At 40.9% G+C, this 19,905-nt stretch overlaps 1 protein-coding gene across 1 annotated transcript in view; it reads right to left on the bottom strand.

Moving 5' to 3' along the window:
- mctp2a (multiple C2 domains, transmembrane 2a) overlaps nt 1-19,905 on the bottom strand; it is a 70,309-nt gene that overhangs the window by 6,586 nt on the left and 43,818 nt on the right. The window contains exons 19-22 of the mRNA XM_088995964.1: nt 15,436-15,477; nt 5,480-5,589; nt 5,292-5,401; nt 315-412 (exon numbers count right to left, since the gene is read on the bottom strand). Of these exons, the coding sequence (XP_088852090.1) occupies nt 315-412; nt 5,292-5,401; nt 5,480-5,589; nt 15,436-15,477 (360 nt within the window). The remainder of the gene's footprint in view (nt 1-314; nt 413-5,291; nt 5,402-5,479; nt 5,590-15,435; nt 15,478-19,905) is intronic.

The following is a 19,905-nucleotide window of genomic DNA, read 5'->3' on the forward strand; positions in this document are numbered from 1 at the left end:
TATGCTTATGTAGTCCTAAGATTCAATATTCTACGGGTCCTGGAATTCGAGTGACAATGACAAAAACCCTGGCACAAGAGTGGACACTTTTTTGCACACGTCTAGCAGTGAATGACTTAAAAACCTGGAGCAGGAGTAACTTTAAAAAAGTAGCCATTTAAAACCTGTCTTTTGAAAAGTTTTAAGCGTAGGAGTGGTAAAATAAAATATTTTAATATCTCATTTTTCCACATGTCCGGCAGTGAATGAGTTAATCAAGCAAAGGTCTTTCGAGAATTGGGTTCTTATTTGAGTGTTAAAAAAAAGTCCATTACCTTCTGAACATCTGACGGCAGCCTCTTCAGAAAATCCAGCAGTTCATTATTATCGATGGCGTACGGGTTGCGCAGTTTCTTGGTAAATTTGTTCACACCTGCAAAAAAAGGACACGGTTATCAATGGAGGACCAACGTGCTCTGCATCGCAATACATTCCGGCGTTCCATCCCCAGGATGCCGAGCCCACCACATACAATACAACAACCCCAAGGTATGAATAATTTGGGGTTACGTATTGCAAATAGGCTCAATACATTCCAGCCTGAAATTATTCATAGCCGTTGGGAAAGGAATTATTTCAGTCTTGGCAATAACTCCTGCTCGATCTCCGAACAGGTTTGTTCAAAATCTTTTTTTTTTCCCAAAAATAAATTAGTCTCCCGCTCAAGTTTGTGCAATATCAATAATACTTCCTTGGCCACAATTACTACTTTCCTACGAGGTCGGGATTTGGTGCCATGTGTGGTGCCATTATACACCGGAAAATACAGTATTTTTTTTTTTGCCCCGAGCCACCTTGTCATTGTGGTTTCCTCTCGGTGGCCATTAGGTAGCTGGCTACCTATTTAGCTATCTATTTGCTGTCTATAATCTATCTGGCTGGCTACTTAGCTAGCTATCTATTTGCTGTCTATTAGCTATCTGGCTGGCTATCTAGCTAGCTATCTATTAGCTATCTATCTGTGTATGTATTGTATTGTATTTTGTACAGCCGCCCCCATTTAATGCTCAGATCAGTCCGGATCACCAAATTAGTTTGGGTTCTGGTGTTTATATTGAATTTTGTCCAGTCGACCCCATTTCAAGCTCACATAACTCCAAACCCATATAATTTAGGAATTAACTTTTTTTCTGATTAAAAAAGAGAGTGTAAGGTTTTTCACACTGAATTTAATGTTTATGTAGCCCTAAAACTCAATATTCTGTGGGCATTGAAGTTGAAGAGAAAATGACAAAAACCCTGGTGCTGGAATGGACACATTTTATTGCACATGGTCCGACAGTGAATGAGTTAATTTTTCAGCGAATCGCTAAGCATAAGTTTCCACATTAAAAAAAAAAGTGATTAGGAGGCGGTTAATGACATTCCTTCATTTTAGAAAGACCTTCTGCTCACTTTCAAACACGCGGCCGCGAGGCGGCGCGGACAAATGAGTGAAAAGCACATCTCAGCGCGTGTGCTAATGGCTTACGGACTTAATTTGTTCCCAGACAGAGTGTGTCAGGCGAAAATTGTGTATCCCAAAAAATAATTTCCCATAGGAAACCATTAAAATGAGAAGAATCCGTTCCCAGGTCCCCATAAAAAAAAAAATCTACTTGTACATTTTATAAGCCTTAAAACGACACAAAATATACCTTATTTCATGTATAATAAATGTGCTATGGTATTATAATTAAAGAAACAAACTGTACTATATAATAAAGTGATGTTATTTACCTTCTTGATGGTCGTTGATGGCATGGAGTGGCCGGTTTCATCAGCATTAAACACTTGATGAGGAACCTAACCTTCTTTCTTTCTAATTGTATCTAGTTCCTCATCAATTGTGTTCTGTTTAGCTGGGTTGATAGCTTTTTGCATCAAGTGTACAGATGGCTTGTGCGGGTCATTTGTGGAGTCTAATTGATGGGAATTTTAACCTTGCAGTCTATACTCTGCCTTTGAACTATCAAAGTTGAAACGAGTCCAAATTTCGCTGTTTTCTGTCATTTTGTCCCTCTCTCTCTCTCTCTCTGCCGTCTGTCTGTCTCTTTAATGTTTAAACCACCTCCACTCACTGCTGCGTTCTTGACCAATCACGTGGCTTTAACCAAAGACTGGGGGCGGGGAATAGAAGACAAAAAAAAATGTCGGCTGCCATTTTATTTTTGGGAGAATGGCTTCACTCTCTCTCTCTCTGTCTGTCTGTAACCCCCATCTCCTCACTGCTACATTCTTGACCAATCACGTGGCTTTAACAGACGACTAGGGGCGGGGAATAGAGGACGGGCTCGTTTGCGATCACTCATTGCGTGTACCCCGAAAAATAGTTTGTATGCCAAGGTAAAATGTTCATAAATTTAACGAAACCGAGGTATCACTGTATTATACTAGCAGTTAGCGAGCGCCTCACCTCAACGTGCAGACAAAAGAACCCCGGGACCTAAATATGTGTACGTAACTTGAAAAGCTTGCCTTAAAACCGCAGGGATGGAGGTTAACAGGGGAGGCAGAGAAAGCGTCTCTGTCTGCGTGTTTTTTTTTTGTTGATACGATGGGATTTTGGTATCGATTGCTGCGCGCAAACGGAGAGCGGCTGTGGGCTGGTGGAGGAGAGCCCGTGGAGGGCAACGTTATTTCCCTGACCACTGAGACGACGGTCCGCGCGGTGTAGCCACACTAGATAATGAGATAGTGCTTCGGATCGCCCAAGGATATGCGGTGTTATATACAGCTCTTTGCAAACTCTCCTTTGTGTTCCCGACAAAACCCGAGGCCTTTGCTTCCACTGGGTTGCGGCGGCATCGCAGCCCACACGGAGCCCGGCGCGCCGTTAGCAGATGTCTGATCCAGTTGAGCATGAGCAGAGGTGTATACGGGGAGAGATGTTGAAAATGACTTTGCTTTTTGAAATGAGAGACGGAGAGTAAGAGTGGGAAGTGGAATCCAGTGTGGCGGTTCTGTAACTAGAGTTTGCAACCAAAAAAAAAAAAAAAAAAAAAAAAAAAAAAAAAAAAGGGAGCAATTCAGTATTACAGTCAAAAATCAGTTTTCAACCGTAATCCGTTCCAGAAACCCATTTGAAAACTGATTTGGTCAAAAACCGAAACATTTCCCATTATAAAAATAGGAATCAATGTCTGCTTTTTTTAACTGCAACTTGAGTTTAAACCAAAAAAAAAGGTGAGCAATTCAGTATTACAGTAAAAAAATAGGTTTTCGACCATAATCCGTTCCAGAAACCTATTGGAAGACAGATTTGGTCGAAAACCGAAACATTTCCCATTATAAAAATAGGAATCAATGTCTGCTTTTTTTAACTGCAACTTGAGTTTAAACAAAAAAAAAAAGGTGAGCAATTCAGTATTACAGTAAAAAAATAGGTTTTCGACCATAATCCGTTCCAGAAACCTATTGGAAAACGGATTTGGTCGAAAACTGAAACATTTCCCATTATAAACAATGGAATCAATGTCTGCTTTATTTTAACTCATTCGCTGACAATGCCAAACTTATTCAGGAATTGAAATTATGACGTAGAGTGCAATTCCCAAATTAGTTCAGGTTTTCATTGGGTGCCACAATGTTTCATTTTAATTGTAATTATTTTTGCAATTATTTTTCAGACATGTTGAACTGTTATTTATAGGGAGTATTTTACATGTACAGTGATACCTCGGTTTACGAACCCCGTGGCTTACAAAATTTTTGGTTTATGAACGTTAAATTTATGAACATTTTACCTTGGCATACAAACTTTTTTTTGGGATACACACGGAGCTGCCTCAATGAGTTTAGTGTCGTTCGCGAACGAGCCCATTCTAACAACAAAATGGCAGCCGGCTTGTTTTGGTCCTCTATTCCCCACCCCCAGTCTTCGGTTAAAGCCATGTGATTGGTCAAGAACGCAGCAGTGAGGGGGGTGGGGTTTAAAGATAGAGAGAGAGTGAAGCCGTTCTCCAAAAAGAAAATGGCTGCCAACTTTATTTGGCCTCTATTCCCCAACCCCAGTCTTCGGTTAAAGCCATGTGATTGGTCAAGAACGCAGCAGTGAGAGGAGGTGGTTTAAACATTAAAGAGACAGGAAGACGACAGTGAGAGAGTTTCAACTTTGATAGTTCAAAGGCAGAGTGTAGACTGCAAGGTTAAAATATCCCATCAATCAGGCTCCATAAACAACCCGCACAAGCCATCTGTACACTTGATGCAAAAAGCTATCAACCCAACTAAACAACACAATTGACGATGAACTAGGTAAAATGATCGCGGAGAAAGCACTTCCAAGGGATCATTCCTCAAGATGGTGAACGAAGAAGGCTACATTCCTCATCAAGTGTTTAATACTGATGAAACCGGTCACTCCATTCCATCAAGCCATCAACGACCATCACAAAGGTAAATAAAACTGTTTATTTCTGTAATTATAATACCATAGCACCTTTATTATACATAAAATAAGGCATATTTTGTGTAGTTTTAAGGCTTAGAAAATTAGAAAGTAGAAAAATATGTTTTATGGGGACCTGGGAACAGATTATTCTCATTTTAATGGTTTCCTATGGGAAATTCATTTTTGGGATACACACTTTTCGACTTACACTGTCTGTCTGGGAACCAATTAAGTTCGTAAGCCAAGGTATCACTGTGTTATTTTTATTGTTTATTTTTTTAGATTTTAATGTTTACATTGATGATTAATTTAACTCATTCACTGCCATTCATAAATCTATTCGGGAATTGAAAATATGACGTAGAGCGCCATTCCCGAATGTGTTCGGGTTTTGTTTTTTCATCCTTGGGTGCCGATAAAGTGCTCGCCATGGTCTCTGGCAATGGTTTTCCCTTCCACAAGGGGGCAGCATTTCCCTTTTGTCCATGTTAGTGCTTTGTTCCAGCCTCAGCTGTTGTTGAAGCACTATATCAACCAATATGTATGTATTGTATTGTATTTTGTACAGCCGCCCCCATTTCATGCTCAGATAACTCCAGACCCATATAACTTAGGAATTAACATTTTTTTTCTGATGAAAGAAGAGCATCTAAAGTTTCTTGCGCTCAATTAAATGTTTCTGTTGTCCTAAAACTGACAAAATGACAAAAAAAAACCTGTTTTGTTTGTTTTGGAATTTAAAATAGCGCCGTGAGAGTGCCTGCCTTTACAGCAGCTCCTGTATTTTGTTTTTGCTGCTGTGAAATTTTGTAAATTTCTCCACTGTGAGACAAACAAAGGCTCATCTCATCTAATGTAATGTAATAAAATCAACACTTACCCCAAATGAGCACGATGTAGCGCAGCGGGATAAAATATAAAAGCAAGGTAGCCACAAAGAGGACCAGGCAGGCCAAACACGACATGAACGGAACCGACCAGTTGAATAAACTGCAAAAGAAAAGGAACAGCGTCAATATATATTCAGAATATTTTGATGAAATGTGGACTAAAGACAGAATGGTGTACTTTTTTGTACGCTCGCCGATGTTGGCAAGCTCTTCCAAAATATTCTGGACGGTCAGGACCACTTCTTGCACCATGTGGATCTTGTCCATCAAACCTTTTTTTCCTGGTTCCTTAATATTAATAACAAAAAATGACAACAAAAAGCTTTAATGAGGTCAAGCTTTTAGCAGACAACGCAACACAACTATTGCAATGTGCACCATGACGACAAACGACAACTGGAGCAAAATCTTCAGCAAGGGATATTTACCATAAAGAAATAGCTAGCTAGATTTCTAGCTAGCTTTCTATCTATTTGAGTAACTTCCAGGGTGAGTGAACACTGGCGCGTGGGGCTATCGCTGCTCACCCACGGAAGAGCTGATCCTGTGACTGTAAACTGACCTTGAGATTTGGTACACATGGATCGGTCGCGCCTGCCTGAGGGGACCTATCTAGCTAGCTATTAGTTATGTATTAGCTAGGTAGCTAGCTAACTTTCTATCTATTTGAGTTATTCCGGGTTGAGTGAACGCTGGTTCATGTTGCTATCTATCTATTTGCTATCTATTAGCTATCCATCTAGCTAGCTATTAGTTATCTATTAGCTACCTACCTAGCTATCTAGCTACCTAGCTAGCTATCTATTTGCTATCTATTCGCTATCTAACTAGCTAGCTGGCTACCTGGCTAGCTATCTATTTGCTATATTTAGCTATCTAACTAGCTAGCTAAATAACTATCTATTTGAGTTATTCCGGGTTGAGTGAACGCTGGCTCATGTTGCTATCTATTAGCTATATAGCTATCTATCTATTAGCTATCTAGCTAGCTATCTATTAGTTATCAAATTAGCTAGCTAACTTTCGATCTATTTGAGTTATTCTGGGTTGAGAGTGGCTGCCGCTACTCACCCACAGGAAAAAGTAATCCGGTGACTCGAAAGTGACCTTGAGAGTTTTGAAAGGGCCTTAGAAATGAAATGGATTATTATTAAAAGGTGGTGAGCAGGGTGCAGAGGGTCCAGTAGGATTTTTCCACGCCCTTGTTTCGATTCTTGCACTGTGCAAGTCCTCGAGAGTGGGTGGTGCCAATGATTTTTTTCCGCCGTCCTAACTATCCGTTGAAGTTGGATTTTGTCCGTTTTTTTTTTATGATCGACTGCAATCAGGTTCCACAATGGAACCTGCATGGGGGGTGGGAGGCTTCCAGAATCTCGAGAAACTATCCGTCCCGGGTCAATAACCCGCAGGAGGTCGACACTTTCTGTACATGACAGAAAAGCTTTTCCCCTTTTTGCCATAACGTTCTTTATGTTTCACGCATGACATCATAATTGAGTGTGGCAATGCACTAAGTCAACATGTGTGAGGTAGGGAAAAGGCAAGGGGGGTGCGCGAGAGAGGGAGAGTTAAGAGGATGGCGGGTTTGTCTTTTTGATCACATCAAGGCACCAAATGGAGGACGCGCGTAAAGCCTTCCAGAGGGAGAGAGGAGTGCATCGAGATAACGCCGCCCTAAAGAGGCCTGAAAAGACTCACATCAAAAGGAGGAAATAATGACAGGAATGATGACAGAGACGAGGGAGGCGAAGGGCAGCGGCCACGGAGGCTGGAGGATGTCTGCCGTATGTTTATGATAGCAGACAAGCGCGTTGACGTGGTCCAGGCAGGGACGCCGCTATCGCAGTTCCCCATGGGAACGTGGCGGTGTCTGCGAGCGGGGAGGGAAGGGAGAAAACTCCCTGCTGTCAGGGTCTGCAGGAAGAGAGCCATTCCCACACTAGCACTCCCCAACCGGGTGTTGGATCTTGGCTTTGCGACAGAGGTTCGCCGTTGGCCAAAAAAGGCAAAAGCACGGCAAATATGCTTTGGTAGATGAAAAGGTTTGTTCAGGCGTCATCTGTACTTCTTTGAAGGTATCGGACGTTTCGCTTCTCATCCAAGAAGCTTCATCAGCGAACTAAAATTTTGCTGGTAGGTATGGCCCGATATATATATATATATATATATATATATATATATCCCTCATGTCCAGAGGTGGTGGAGCCAGGCCTCTTCTCTTATAGTAATTGGTACAAAATTACCACATAGGCTTAGTCATGCTGATGAGGTGATACCAGAGTGAATGGGGCAATCAGGGCCAGTCACAGGCATAATCTGTCAAGTAATCAGATTAGCTTCGGGGAATAGTCCTCTGCTCTCCCCAACCTTATCAAAGGAGGGTACTGGCACCGCCAACTCGGTCCATTAGGGATATATATATTGGGCCAGAGCTACCAGCACAATTTTAGTTCGCTGACGAAGCTTTTCGGATGAGGAGCGAAATGTCCGACACCTTCAAAGAAGTACAGAGGACCCCCCAATTTCCGGTTGACTGTTCTGTATGTATTGAGTGAATGGCCAAAAAAGCGTATTGTCGCTCCTTTCCCATCTGGGCAGAGATTACAAGAAAGTAAAAAGCCATCAACAACAATAGCTGTAAAAAAAAGTGAATATAGTGGGGGGCAACTTCGTCGTCTTCTTTTCATTTTGGCTTTTGCCTGCAAGGGGTCGCCTCAGTGAATCAGTGTCCTCCATCTTCATAGGTTTGATTTGCAAGTTTGTTTTTTATGGCGGATGCCTTTCCTGACACAACCCTCTGTATTTATCCGGGCTTGGGACCGGCACAAGAAGACACTGGTTTGTGTGCCCTTGTGGTAACTAGGGACCAAAATATAGCAGAAAGAGGTTGGGGGCAGGAAGTCAGGGACCGGGGGGGGGGGGGGGGGGGAGTGTTTGGTAACCATGTCTGTGGATTAAAAACTGCATGTCATCTTGAAAGTGTGGGAAATTAATTTTTTGGGATACACACTTTTTGCCTTACATCCTCTGTCTGGGAACCAATTAAGTTTGTAAGTTCTGTATATAAAAAAGTTTTTTAAATTGACTTCGGCGGCGGACAAAGTAATAAACCTCTTCAATTGCACTAAGTACTGCAATCCTATAGGACACACACACATACTGAAATGTTACGACATGTTTTATATCACCTAGGGATACAGAATTGAAAAGTGGCCTAAACAAATCCATCTCTAATGTAGGATATTATCCTTCCTGTTTGCATGTATTCATGTATATATACTGTAAGTGTATAAGAAGTGCAGACGAAACATAAACGACCGCAGACACAGATGATGAGCAAAATGGCTTTCAAATGCAAAGGAAAGAAAACAGACAAATAGATGCCCTCTGAAGTATAAATAAATAGGCACCTCTCTGAAGATGATCATTATTCATTTTCTTTCACAAAAAAGAAAATCATGAAATGCTGCATCTCCTTGGTGACAAAACATATTTTCCATATCTTTCTTCCGTCAAACTGTAATCAAACAATTTGAACTAGACTGCGTGGATAAGAAAAAAGCTACTCAAATTTGCATATCAGCTCAAATAGAGTAAAAAAAAAAATAAGAAGTGTCGTCACGGAAAACTAATTCGATCCTCTGAACTAAAATAAACAAAACATTTGTGGTAGCAGGGAGGAAAGCTCATTGGATTCCTTTGACTAAGCGTTGGAAAGGATATCTGACCAAAGATGAGCCGCATCATTGGTGTCAAAAGTACTCACACTTCAAAAATGGTGAGCTACTACTAATTCAACTCATCTTCTCCTGTCATATATGTACCAGTTGTGAAAACTTCACAAAATTACTCTTAATTTTTTCACCCTAACTTGGTGCTTGAACATGAACACAAGAAAAAAAAACAATGTTGCATGTTATTTGTTAACGTCATTCAATGGCAGCCATTTTAAGAAAATGAGTGACAGCCATTTTGGAGTCCTCCATTCCACCCATTGCCACACTGTTTATCTATTTATCTGTGTATCTATTCATCTATTTATTTATCTATTTGTCTATTTATTTATTTGTTTATTTTATTTAGGGTTAGTTAGCCAGCTAGTTAACCAGTTGGCTAGATAGCTAGTTAGCGTGGTTAGCTGGTTCGTCGTCTAGTTGGCTGGTGAGATAGTGAGAAAGTTAATTAGCTATTTAACTATTTCGCTAATTATTTCGGTAGTTGGGGAGTTAGTTCGTGAGTTAATTTATATTTTTTTTGCTGCCTTTTACCCCAAAATTTCACTCAATCAATAGCTTAAATATGGTTGACTTTCACCTCAACTCAACTGTATAGTCTCCTGTCATAAGTAAAACTACTCATCTGAATTGTAGTTACACAATTAAAAACAGTGGTTCTTCTCATGACTTAGCGCCACGTACAAAATGATTGATTACGCTCAAACGTGTTGAGAAAGCAGTTCTTGCGGCATCAAATGCTGCAGATGATGGCACGGACGTTCTGGCGCACTCACGGAGACACTCGGCCGAGGCATGGAGCGAACAAGCATCCCCTCTTGGCCCAAGCTAGCACCCCATCAAGCACATCCTCTGCCCCCCGCTATACCCGCCCTTTTGAAAAATCGCCTCTGGGAACCAGCTCCCGGCCCGTTTCATCTTCCCCCATGTTAGTTCTATTGGGGATTTGTGGACTACTTTTGCCTCTCCCGTTTCGTTGCATTTTGATTAAATAGCGTCTGTGTGCACAATTGATACCTAAGGGCTGAAAGAGAAGTCACTTTGCGCACACATAATTTGTAAGCTGTTCCGTCCCACCCCTGAGGACAGATTTGTTCACAGACCGAGGATCTGTTGTGTATTATCCTGCCGTAACACTGCGTCGCCTTTCGCCTCTTTTTACCATCATGCCCAAGCGTTCCCGCGGTTCGCATATTTCCTTCCTCAGGGGAAAGAAGGGGGAATAAAAAACATATTTTGGGTGGTAATCACAACCTCCTTATGAGGGGAGGCGGAGGGAGTTTGGGCTTTCTTGGTATGTTAGGGGGCCGAGGCTTTGAAGCCGTCAAACTTAAAACTGATCACTCTTTAACCCCAAATATTTGAAAGTCAGACTTTGATAGGAGGTGTAAAGCGACACAGGCTTGATCTCGCCGTGCGATATCGCGCTCAAGTGACAGCGCAGACCATAACACCACTTTCAAATAAGCCACTTTAAATTAAAGCTGACAGCTTAAAACAAACACGGCCTGCTGCTTCATTAGTAAATGAAAGGAGATATTTCTTTTTTTTTTCTTTCCACAGACCCCCGTTCTCTCAGTATGCGAAAGAGCTTAGGAAGTCTCACGGAGAGGTGGGGAAGGAGGAGAGGGGGGATATTTCAGAGAGTTTTAAGATGAGAGGGAAACGCTCGCATTGGCATTTCTTCGACTAAACTAAAAAGACCTTGATCATAAGTGGAGGTTCAAGGTGAAGAGAAATGTAATACATATCCACGTAAACATTGCTAGTAGTTATTAGTGATGTAGTTAGTTAGCGAAGTAGCTAGTTAGTTAGCTCATTAGCTAGTTAGATAGTTACAGTGATACTTCGGTTTACGAACCCCTTGGCTTACGAACATTTCGGTTGAAAATTTTACCTTGGCATACGAACTATTTTTCAGGATACACACAGAGCTGCCACAATGAGTGATGTGTCATTCGCGAACAAGCCCGTTCTCCTAACAAGAAAATAGTGGCCGACTGATTTGTCCTCTATTCCCCGCCCACAGTCTTCGGTTAAAGCCATGCGATTGGTCAAGAACACAGCAGTGAGTGGGTGGGGTTTACAGACAGAAGTAGAGTGAGGCCGTTCTCCCAAAAACAAAATGGTGTCTTTGGCTAAAGCCACGTGATTGGTCAAGAACGCAGCAGTGAGGGGGGGGCGGGTGGTTAAACATTAAAGAGACAGGCAGACGACAGAGAAAGTGAGAGAACACACACACACACACGAAAGGGAGACGACAGAACTTGAAAAAAAAAAAACAAAAGTGAAATGGTGATAAAATGGAAAGAAAAAAGTGACTTTTGGACTCGTTTCAAATTTGATAGTTCAAAAGCAGAGTGTAGACCAATCAGGCTCCACAAAAAAGCCATCTGTCCACTTGATGCAAAAAGTTATCAACCCAGCTAAACAGAAAGCAATTGATGAGGAAAAAGGTAAAAATATCGCAGATAAAGGACCTACAAGGGATCATTCCTCAAGATGGTGAAAGAAGAAGGCTACTACGTTCCTCATCAAATGTTTAATGCTGATGAAACCGGCCACTCCATTCCATCAAGCCCTCAACGACACTTCACAAAGGTAAATAAATTGTCTTTATTATACAGTACAGTTTATTTCTTTTCTTTTTGTGAGGACCACTAACATTTTATACTATACATAGTGAGGACATTCTTGACAAGTGAGGACCTTTTGGCCGGTCCTCAGTTTTTTTCATTCTAAAGGCTTCTAGGGGGTCTATATATGCACCTGTTTCAGCTACACAGAACACAATTGATGAGGAACTAGGTAAAATTATCGCAGAGAAAGCATCTGCAAGGGATCATTCCTCAAGATGGTGAAAGAAGAAGTCTACGTTCCTCATCAAGTATTCCATCACAAAGGTAAATAAAATAAATTTATTATACAATACAGTTTATTTCTTTAATTATAATACCATAGCACATTTATTATACATAAAATAAGGTATATTTTGTGTAGGCTTTTTTTAAGGCTTAGAAAATTAGAAAGTAGAAAATTATGTTTTATGGGGACCTGGGAACGGATTATTCTCATTTTAATGGTTTCTTATGGGAAATTATTTTTTGGGATACACACTTTTCACCTTACACACTGTCTGCGAACAAATTAAATTCGTAAGCCAAGGTATCACTGTAGTGTGTTGGTTAGTTAGCTAGCTAGCTAGCTAGCTATTACATTAATTACACAGCGTCAATCCTGTCACGTAGCTATAAAACTTTTTTTGTGCAATTTTCTGCTATTTAAGACCGATCATGCGATTTTCATCATCCTAGCAGACAGAAAGTGCCGGTGTATGTGTTCCCCCCCCCCCCCGAGTAGCCGGCGGTCATCACAACAGAATATATTGAGCGCATTATGGATATGAATGCCGGGGCTGGGGCGCGTAGCACAAGGGTCAACGCTCGCAGGCTTTGCGTCGGGCACGCACTTCATTGCCATAAAGCAATAATGCGCAGGGCTGTTAAGTGTCTTACACCAAATATGGGTGAGGGGGGTTAGGGATGGGGGGTGAGTGTAATTGAATGTGGTATTTCGTGGCACGGGGAGGAAGGCTAATTTTTTCAGGCTCCTTAAACATTTCTTGTTGTTTTAGTTTTCGTGCATACAGTAAGAAAGATGTTTTTTTTTTCTCGCCAAATGGAAGCGGCTAGTAATGCCTTAGGGCAAAAAAAAGTTTTTGCAGCTACTTGGAATATCACCCACAAATATTCCTTTCTGACAGTAATGAGATGTGAATCAATTTGTAAAATGCACTTTTACAAGGACGCAAAATGCAAGGATAGGTTCATTGTGGATTTATTTAACCCATTCACTGCCAGACGTGCAAAAAATGTGCCCACTCCAGTGCCAGAGTTTTTGTCATTGTCACTCGAATTCCGGGACCCACAGAATATTGAGTTTTAGGACTACATAAACAATTAATGCAGCGTAAGAAACCTTAGATTTACAGTTAATTCCTAAATCATATGGGTCTGGAGTTATATGAGCTTGAAATGAGGGTGGCTGTCCAAAATACAATGCAATACATACATATTGGTTTAAAGACAACAGCTGAAGCTAGAACAAAGCGCTCACATGGAAAAAAGGTAAATTCTACCCCCTTGTGGAAGTGAAAAAACATCACCAGAGGCAATGGCCAGTGCTTTATCAGCACCCAAAAAAAAAAAAAAAAAAAACACCTGAATGAATGGCGCTCTACATCATATTTTCAATTCCCAAATAAATTTGTGAATGGAAGTGAATGAGTTTCGAAAGATGGAATACCGTGAGGCAAGTGTGTCAAACTTGTAATTTTTTTTTTTTTGCCGTGGGCCACATTGTCGTCACGGTTTCCTCTCGGGGGATGTTATGCATTTAGGGAAGCCATTATATTGTTTAATCCCCTCCACATATTCCATATAAAAGCGCACATCAAATTAATGAATGTCTAGTTTTCAAATTTGAAGTGAAAAAAATAATCACTGTTATTGTGATTTACATGGGATAATTAGAAATTTTGTTTCGGACTTTAGCAACCATCATTGAATTTTACAAATTTTCGGGCCGAATAAAATGATGTGGCGGGCCAGATTTGGCCCCCGGGCCTTGACTTTCTCACAGGTGTTCTACATAATGATCATGATGAAGCGCTGCTTCCGTGTGTGAACATAAAATCCATCCTTTGACTGCCTGCATGCGGGTCCAATGATTTTCTTCAAATGTTAGGTACAAAGGGTGGGCGGAGTTAACAGCGGCTCATTTTTCATGATTCGGAAGCATCATTAGAAGAGGCTGATTTCAGCAAAGACAGAATAGAGGCGAAAAGGGTGACCACGACTACTTTTTAAAGTATTTTGATCTATTTTACTTTAACTTTTAGCACTTATAATATACGCTTCTCTTTCCCGAAGTTTTGAGCAAGTGAAGCTCTAACTTTTGAGTGAGTGGTATGGGACAATTTGAAATTTCGGTTCGGACTTTAGCAAGCATCATGGAATTTCACAAGTTTGATTTGCTTTGGCGGGCCGAATAAAATGATGTGGCGGGCCATATTTGGCCCTGGGCCTTGATTTTGACACCGGTGGCGTAATGTATGCTTATAATCATGGCCTTTATAAAAACTTGAGAAGGAAACATTTCTGTAAGTTGATTCGGTTTTCCTATTGTTGACTACACCCACACATTTCGGCAACAGAGACTCTCCACACTTCGCTTTTTAGCCACAGCTACTGTACGTAGGACTGTAACACCATACACAGGTAACATCCGAGTTATGACAGGCACGAGTTACGACCACCCGTACTTAGGACCACAACTGCCAGACGAGCAAGCAGCCGGCAACGCATACTAGAATTTTGGCCAGCCAGCATGTCACACACTTGCACAGCAATGCATGACTACTCTCAATACAGTAGTTATACAGTGCAGATACCGTTTCGGCAACATCTGTAGTACTGTACGCTGCTTTTTTCCTTCGCCGTCCGCCTGAATCCGAGCGTGTGTGTCGGGCGACCTCTTAGCAGGGAGAGCAAGGTAACTATACCATTTATAAATGAACTGTACAGTAAACATTTTGTATACAGGTACAGTTATACAATAACACAAATTGATAATATGAAATATAAAATGATAAAAACGACACTAAAAGGTAAGTACATTGTGGGACGAATAAAAGTTTTCTGATTCTGATTCTGATGAATGAACTGTACAGTAAACCGTTTTGTACACATTACACATACAGTTATACAGTAATAAAAATCAATAATATGAAATATAAAATGATAAAAACAACACAAAAAATTAAGTATAAAATTTATAAATGAACTGTACAGTAAACAGTTTTATTATACATTACAGGTAAACTACCTGTAATATATTAAAAAACTGTACATTACAGGTACAGTTATACAGTAATAAAAACCAATAACACGGAATATAAAATGATAAAAACACTAAAAGACATAAAATTTTATCAATGAACTGTCAAAATTTTGGTAGATAATAGTATTCAATAGAAAACGTTGCTTAAAAACAACAGATTGACATCGTATACTATCCTGTCGTGTAAACGTCACGTTGGCCATTTTGAATGGATTTCGATTTACGACCGTTTTGTCGGAACGGAACCCGGTCGTAACTCGGATGTTACCTGTATTTATATATGATGTATTCGCAGTACATCATGTAGTCGTACAACTTAGCGGCGATTTAAAATTGATTGAAACTCTAATTATCTATTTTCATGTGTCTTGATATTTTGTCAAGCCACTGTCAACGTTCAAGGTAAACATTATAAGATGCTGGCGGATGATTTATAAAACCTCGGGACGTACGACCAAAACACATTAGCCCGTAAAATACAATGTTGGAGATAAAATACCTTGTCGTCGTCCTCTTCATCCTCACCCATGCTCATGTTCACCTGGGAGAAAAGAAAAGGGCAGAGAGAGATTCAAGTGAATGGGACGTTTATGGGACGGGAACATTTTTAACAAACACCCTCGTAATGAAATTTCTTCTGAGTACATTCACCCCTATTGGGAGAGGCTCGTTGCCATAGAGACAGCATCATGGGGTGACCTCAGACAAAAGGAAGAGGTGAAAGAGAGCCTTCTTCAAGCGAACACCATCACACCAAAGCAATCTCATTTCTCCGCCATGTAAGCAAGTGCATACAAAAAAAAAAAAAACAGTGGGATCGGGAGGGGCAAGAAGAAAAGAAAAAAAAAAAACATTTAATTTGGATGTTGTTGCCGATATCACTTTATATCAAGTCATCCCTGACCCCGTTGTGACATTGCCTCAGAAAGAGCGCTTTTGTCATTGGCAGCCGGAGGGTTACGAGAAGGTCTCGGCAAACTGGATGCGGAGAGTGAGTTTGGGCTTTAACATTGCCCAGGGATGCAACCTTTGCCTGCGACCGCAAACGCACTCACCGCTGAGGTGGCATCACTTTGGGGAGGATGTGTGAGCGGGGGTCCAGGCTTCTGGCAGGGAGTGGGAGTCGGAAGTGTGAACAGCATTAACCTTCAGAGGCAATGTGTAGGGCAAACATCCAGCCCACAGCAGTAGACAGGGTGGAGAATGCACGCTCAACCCCACTTACACCACGCGTGCTCCAAAACGCATGTTGGTGGCTGTTTGCATTTTTCGTCCGTCTACGTGCTGAACACATTCACTGCCATTCACATTTTTTTTTTCGGTTTTGCTGTTGTCCAAGCGCTATATCAAACATGTATGTACAGTGATACCTTGGCTTACGAACTTAATTGGTTCCCGGACAGAGTGTGTAAGGCGAAAAGTGTGTATCCCAAAAAAATTATTTCCCACAGGAAACCATTAAAATGAGAATAATCCGTTCCCAGGTCCCCATAAAAAATAATGTTCTACTTTCTAATTTTCTAAGCCTTAAAACTACACAAAATACACCTTACTTTATGTATAATAAAGGTGCTATGGTATTATAATTATAGAAATAAACTGTACTGCATATAAATAAAGTCTTAATGAGGAACGTAGCCTTCTTTTACCATCTTGAGGAATGATCCCTTGTAGGTGCTTTCTCTGCGATCATTTTACCTTGCTCCTCATCAATTGTGTTCTGTTTAGCTAGGTTGATAGCTTTTTGCATCAAGTGTACAGCTGGCTTGTGCGGGTTATTTGTGGAGACTGATTGATGGGAATTTTAACCTTGCAGTCTATACTTTGCCTTTGAACTATCAAAGTTGAAACGAGTCAAAATTTCACTGTTCTCTATCAGTTGTTTTAGTCTCTCACTGTCGTCTGCCTGTCTCTTTAATGTTTAAACCACCTCCCCTCACTGGTGCGTTCTTGACCAATCACGTGGCTTTAACTGAAGACTGGTGGGGGATTAGAGCACAATAAAAAAATGTTGGCAGCCATTTTATTTTTTGGAGAATGGCTTCACTCTCTGTCTGTAACACCCCCCCGTCCCCTCACTGCTGCTTTCTTGACCAATCATGTGGCTTTAACCGACGACTGGGGACGGGGAATAGAGGACCAAAACAAGCCGGCGGCCATTATCGTTGAGGAGAATGGGCTCGTTCGTGAACGACACATCACTCATTGTGGCAGCTCCGTGTGTATCCCGAAAAATATTTCGTATGACAAGGTACATTTTTGAAAAGTGTGACGTGGAACGCCTTTCCCAAATTTGTTTGGGTTTAGGTAAAGCGCTGGCAAGACCTCTGGCAATGTTTTTTAGGAAATGTTTTTCCATTTCATAAGCATAGAAAACCTTTTTTTTAATTGCTTCTTTGTTCATCTTTTTGTGGCAAATTCTACTTGCTTTGTCTTTGACAGGTTAAATGAAAATGGCCTCTCCTGTCTCAACATAAATCCGAACAATGATGACATTTCTGTATGCTTTCGATATGTGTACTACTTGATTTTCACACGCTCTCTCCGTCCGCCGACTTTGTCCAACACCCCGCGGGCTTAATTTGAACTTGTTGCACTCCATTTTTCTGTTTGGAATTACCGCCAACCCACACACGAGACCGACACTTTTCCCTACCCACACTTCAACTATTATTCAAGTAAATGATGTCAAACTGCCCACATTTTGAATCGTACGCCAAGTAGGGAATGATAAAGACAGACTTGTTCTAATATGTAAATGACAACGCGTGTCAGTTTCTGTGTCTTCATATTGAGGGGGGTTATGTGGTGCAAACTGCTATGACGGTTTTGCTCACCAGGTCCTGGTTGGAACTGCTGTTTCTGCCATATAGATGAAGGTAGTTCCAGCTGATGAGTAGGAGCAGGAAGAGAGGGAGCATGAAGAGCTCACAGTGCCAGACTGTCACCAGGAAGATCTGAGGAGACACGACAGGACAGATTCAATGCGATAGTGCTCAAGAGTCATCCAAATCCCCACGTGGACGTCAAAAATCCAAAATTGATTTAAGTCATTTGCTGCCATTCAAGAATTTATTCGGGAATTGAAAAGTGTGACATAGAGCGCCATTCCCAAATTTGTTCGGGTTTTTGTTTTCATTACAGAGGGTGCCGAAAAAGCACTGGTCAGACTTCTGGCAATGTTTTTCCCTTTCACGTTTGTCTTTTGTCCGTGTTCAGCTGTTGTTAAAGTGCTATGTAAATCAATATAGTATATGAATTGTATTGTATTTTGTCCAGCTGCCCCCGTTTCAAGCTCAGATCACTCCAGATGACTTTTCATAACGTGCACTGTTATTTAACTCATTCACTGCCATTCACAAATTTATTCCAGAATTGAAACTATGAATTAGTTCAGGTTTTGTTTTTTTCCTGTTTGGGTGCCAGTAAAGCACTGACCATGGCCTCTGGCAATGTTTTTCCCTTCCACAAGGGGCAGCATTTGCCTTTTGTTTGTGTTAGTGCTTTGTTACAGCTTGAGCTGTTGTTAAAGCGCTATATAAACCAATACGTACTATATGTATTGTATTGAAGCCGCCACAATTTCAAGCTCAGATAACTCCAGACTCACTAAGGTTTCTTACGCTGAATTTAATGTTTATGTAGTCCTAAAACTCAATATTCTGTAGGTCACAGCAATTTCAGTGTCAATGACAAAAAAACCCTGGCACTGGAGTGGACACATTTTAGCACATCGACTGGCAGTGAATGAGTTCGTCCCATTGAAAATCTCCTTCAAAAAAATGGAGCACTCCAAACCATAAAACCTTTTGAGAGTTAGACTACAGATTATGTCTAAAAATTCAAGAGACAACTTATTTTAATATGTCCAAATCCTATTTCGAAATGCAGCGATCGCGCAGTGCTGAATGTTGGTGGCTGTTTGCATTTTTCGTCCGTCTACGTGCTGAACACATTCACTGCCATTCACATTTTTTTTTTCGGTTTTGCTGTTGTCCAAGCGCTATATCAAACATGTATGTACAGTGATACCTTGGCTTACGAACTTAATTGGTTCCCGGACAGAGTGTGTAAGGCGAAAAGTGTGTATCCCAAAAAAATTATTTCCCACAGGAAACCATTAAAATGAGAATAATCCGTTCCCAGGTCCCCATAAAAAATAATGTTCTACTTTCTAATTTTCTAAGCCTTAAAACTACACAAAATACACCTTACTTTATGTATAATAAAGGTGCTATGGTATTATAATTATAGAAATAAACTGTACTGCATATAAATAAAGTCTTAATGAGGAACGTAGCCTTCTTTTACCATCTTGAGGAATGATCCCTTGTAGGTGCTTTCTCTGCGATCATTTTACCTTGCTCCTCATCAATTGTGTTCTGTTTAGCTAGGTTGATAGCTTTTTGCATCAAGTGTACAGCTGGCTTGTGCGGGTTATTTGTGGAGACTGATTGATGGGAATTTTAACCTTGCAGTCTATACTTTGCCTTTGAACTATCAAAGTTGAAACGAGTCAAAATTTCACTGTTCTCTATCAGTTGTTTTAGTCTCTCACTGTCGTCTGCCTGTCTCTTTAATGTTTAAACCACCTCCCCTCACTGGTGCGTTCTTGACCAATCACGTGGCTTTAACTGAAGACTGGTGGGGGATTAGAGCACAATAAAAAAATGTTGGCAGCCATTTTATTTTTTGGAGAATGGCTTCACTCTCTGTCTGTAACACCCCCCCGTCCCCTCACTGCTGCTTTCTTGACCAATCATGTGGCTTTAACCGACGACTGGGGACGGGGAATAGAGGACCAAAACAAGCCGGCGGCCATTATCGTTGAGGAGAATGGGCTCGTTCGTGAACGACACATCACTCATTGTGGCAGCTCCGTGTGTATCCCGAAAAATATTTCGTATGACAAGGTACATTTTTGAAAAGTGTGACGTGGAACGCCTTTCCCAAATTTGTTTGGGTTTAG

This window comes from Hippocampus bargibanti, linkage group LG05 (assembly GCF_051943395.1).
Source record: "Hippocampus bargibanti isolate YZ-2025 linkage group LG05, ASM5194339v1, whole genome shotgun sequence".
Classification (NCBI taxonomy): Eukaryota; Metazoa; Chordata; class Actinopteri; order Syngnathiformes; family Syngnathidae; genus Hippocampus; species Hippocampus bargibanti.